The 3,846-nt window shown below is 44.5% G+C and overlaps 1 protein-coding gene across 1 annotated transcript; it reads left to right on the top strand.

The window, feature by feature from the left end:
* The first annotated feature begins 369 nt into the window (after positions 1-369).
* Positions 370-2,042, top strand: NKAPL (NFKB activating protein like). Its single transcript, XM_017889173.1, has one exon. The coding sequence runs from the start codon at positions 465-467 to the stop codon at positions 1,677-1,679; it is 1,215 nt and encodes a 404-aa protein (XP_017744662.1). The 5' UTR covers positions 370-464; the 3' UTR covers positions 1,680-2,042.
* Positions 2,043-3,846: the final 1,804 nt, after the last annotated feature.

Below are 3,846 nucleotides of genomic sequence, written 5' to 3'. Positions count from 1 at the left end.
GATTAAATATATTTCCTCCACGAAGAGGGTGGACAACTTCCATGAGGAGCGTAGGTAGTAGGGATCTTCCTCAGAGGGGTAAAGTTAAGGAGGCAGAAATGAAAGGGAAGAACAAAGGGTGATAAGCAAAATGGTAAAAGGCGAAATCGAAAAAGAGAAGTGGCTGTTTCAACAGCAGAGGGAATCATTGACGCAAATTCGTCCTTTTATGTTCCCACACGGCTCAAGTTGGGGAATATAAGCCCTAAAAACAGGTGCGCCCTAATCCTTCCCACCTCCCACAAGAAGCCTTCACGCAGCCAAAGCCCGCGCCTCACAGCACACGCGCGGATTCGTTTTCCGTTGGGTAACTGACAGGAAGCGGAAGCCGTGCATGGGAGGCTGATTCTAGTGCGCCTGCGTGGTCGCGAATCTCCAGCTAGCGTCTGTGTCTGTAGTAACCGCCTACCGTTGAGGCGCGGCTCATGCCCCCAGTATCCCGGTCCAGCTATTCCGAGGACATCCTGGGCTCTCGGAGGCGGCGACGCACCTCCTCAGGGAGCCCACCATCCCCGCGGAGCAGATGTTCTTCTGGGGATGGCCGTTCCCATTCTCACTCCCGCGGCCGTGAGGGCCTCAGGCCTCCTTGGAGTGAATCGGACGTGGGCGCTCTTTACCCCTTTAGTCGCTCTGGGTCGCGAGAGCGGCCCCCAGGGCTCTGCAACTACGCCTACCCGTCCTCTTCGTCGACCTCGTATAGCGGATATCGCTACCATCACCACTACTATGCAGAAGAACGGCAGTGGGCGGAAGACTACGAGAAGGAGAAGGAAGAGAACTATCGGCAGAGGAGGCTGAAGGAGAGAGAGAGGATTGGGGAGTTGGGAGCGCCTGAGGTGTGGGGGCCGTCTCCAAAGTTCCCTGAGCCAGATTCTGACGAACATAACCCAGTTGAGGACGAAGAAGCTGTAATGAATCAGAAAAACAGCAGTTCAGATTCCAATTTGGAAGAACACAGGAAAAAGAAGACCAGTCGTTCAAGAAACAAGAAAACAAGAAATAAAAAGTCGTCTAAAAGAAAACATAGGAAGTATTCTGTTAGTGGCAGTAACTCAGACTCTGACACAAATTCTAACTCTGATGATAAGAGAGTTAAAGCCAAGAAGAAAGAGAAGAAAAAGAAACACAAAACAAAAAAATACAAGAAAATGAAGAATAAGAAGACCAAAAAAGAATCTGGTGACTCAAGCTGTAAAGACTCAGAAGAGTTGTCAGAAGATACGTGGATGGAGCAGCCAAATATGGCAGATACTATGGATTTAATAGGGCCAGAAGCACCTATAATACATACCTCTCAAGATGAGAAACCTTTAAACTATGGCCATGCTTTGCTCCCCGGTGAAGGTGCAGCTATGGCTGAGTATGTAAAAGCTGGAAAGCGAATCCCACGAAGAGGTGAAATTGGGTTGACAAGTGAAGAGATCGCTTCTTTTGAATGCTCAGGTTATGTCATGAGTGGCAGCAGGCATCGCAGAATGGAGGCTGTACGACTGCGTAAGGAGAACCAGATCTACAGTGCTGATGAGAAGAGAGCTCTTGCATCCTTTAACCAAGAAGAGAGACGGAAGAGAGAAAATAAGATTTTAGCCAGTTTTCGAGAGATGGTGTACAAAAAGACAAAAGGGAAAGATGACAAGTAACTTGTTTGTTGTGCAGCAGGACTTTTAACAAAGTTTTATATGACCGAAAGTGTTAAAAGGCTTGACAGTGCTACTGTACTTACCATATTACTAAGTCCCTCAGGAAAAGCTTCTTTTGAGATACCTTTAGCAGCTTATTTTTTGTTATTTTAACTTTAAAAAGTAATATGTGTACATGGTTTTAAAAATACTCAACCATTACGGGAGGATAGTTCATAAAAGTAAATCTTTCACTTTAACCCCTGACACCTTTCCCCCAAAAAATATCTTTTTGGCGTATTATATACAGAATATACATTCTGTGCTTATACAAGGGTATATGTTGCAGCATAAAGGTTAACAGCGATTAAAGTTTTTTCCGCCTGTTACTCCGACTGTTTTGCCATTCATTTGTCCCAGGGGAACCAAAAGAAGCCCAGAAAGAACAAAGGATTCAACCAAGTGTATACCTCTACTTTCAGTTAACAGACTGGCTTGGAAAATAGAAAAGATTTAGTGGTTCTTACAAAGGAAAAGTCTAGACGAAGGATGGATTTTCTGCATGGCTTTAATTGGACTTTGGCTTTCTTCTCCACTTTTTTTTCCAAGGGTCATTTTCTTTGGGCTGGTTTCCCTTATATAACAAAAGGGCTGCCAAGGCTCTTGAGTTTGGTTATCTTTTTTCCTGGTCCACCTCTGAAGAGAGAACATTTCTTAGTTGCCAATCCGAGCAAGAATCCAGAGATTCACCATAATGGGATAAGCTTGGGTCACATGCCCACTCAAAACAAGTGTTGTTGCTTAGGAAATAGAATGGCTTATCTCTGGAGTCATAGACCAGTTGTAGAGGAATGGATTCTTGACTGAAAATCAGGGTTATTTTGGGCAAGGGGAATAGACAACCAATAAATGCCTACTACAGTTTCGAATGATTTTTTAAAAACATATAATGAAAGTACATGTGCTAAAAGTGAAAATTTTCTTGAAGAAAAGCTTGGCTTTGACTATTAGCCAAATTCTGATTTAAGAGGATATAAGGTTTATTCATAAAAAGAGATACAAAAAATGACGATCAGAGTACTTGAGTAGATTAGGGCCACCTAGACTAGCAAGAGAAAGAGAAAATGATAAGGTATACAGAAGAAGATCCAGGCATGATGGCTTGCCCATAATCCCAGCACTTTCAGAGGCTGAGGTGGGAGAATTGTTTACATCTAGGAGTTCAAGAACAACCTGAATAACATAGCGAGACCTACAGCGAGACCTACTCTCACACATACACACACACACAAAGATGTTAGGTTGTGAAGGGAAGGCAAAGGTTAAAGACATACACACAGAGGTCAGTTCAACAGGAAATGCAGGCTTTATGTCCAGCAAAACATCCACAGAGGTGGGGAAGCAGCCTAATGCCAGTGCCTATCACTGCTTACAGGCTGGGGTACTTATAGGCCTAGGTGGGAGGGGTCTGGGCAGTATGGCTTGCTGCTACGTACTGCTATGTGTTGATAAGACGTTCCCATGATGAGGCAGTTTGGCTCTTGTTCCCGCAGAATGTGATGTTCCTTGCACTTTTTCCCAGCAGAATATGATAAAAGGCAGGCTATTGCTCACAGCCCGAACCCCCAGGAAATGTTTTACTTTGATCAAGGCCTGAGAAATTGTGGGAGACTTACAACATGATGCAATTTGAACTAACAAGAGAGAGAACTAGAAGAAGAATAAGGTAGTTGGCACAACTCATGAGGAGGAGACCAGGTCAGGAGGGACCACAAGGACAGGAGAATTAGCATCGAGAGACTGGCTAGCACCAGTCTTGGGGAAACTTCAGAGTGAGCTCCATTCACGGTGTGTTAAAAGGCCTTTGTTGTCATTCACTGATGTGTGCCTGGCCCCTGATACTTTAGTTCAACACCAGCCAAACTATCTCATTTTAATAACCCGCATTTCAAAGTTCAAAATACTGATTAGCCCCCAGAGACATGAAGGTGAGGAAATGGAGTTCTAGAATCTGACAGGGCAGTGCGATGTGGAAGGGCACCTTTACCCTTCCACAGGATGTGACATGGCTGACACTGGACCACACCACCTTGAGATTTTTGCCAAAGGGGGTTGTGGCATATTGGTGATAGACATGCTGTTACATGTGCATATTTCGATTTTTGGAACAAACTGTACCACATTATAC

The sequence above is a fragment of the Rhinopithecus bieti genome, unplaced genomic scaffold, assembly GCF_001698545.2.
Source record: "Rhinopithecus bieti isolate Rb0 unplaced genomic scaffold, ASM169854v2 scaffold_18466, whole genome shotgun sequence".
NCBI classification, from domain to species: domain Eukaryota; kingdom Metazoa; phylum Chordata; class Mammalia; order Primates; family Cercopithecidae; genus Rhinopithecus; species Rhinopithecus bieti.
Note: the sequence above shows the minus strand (reverse complement) of the source record. Positions and strands in the feature narration are given on the sequence as shown.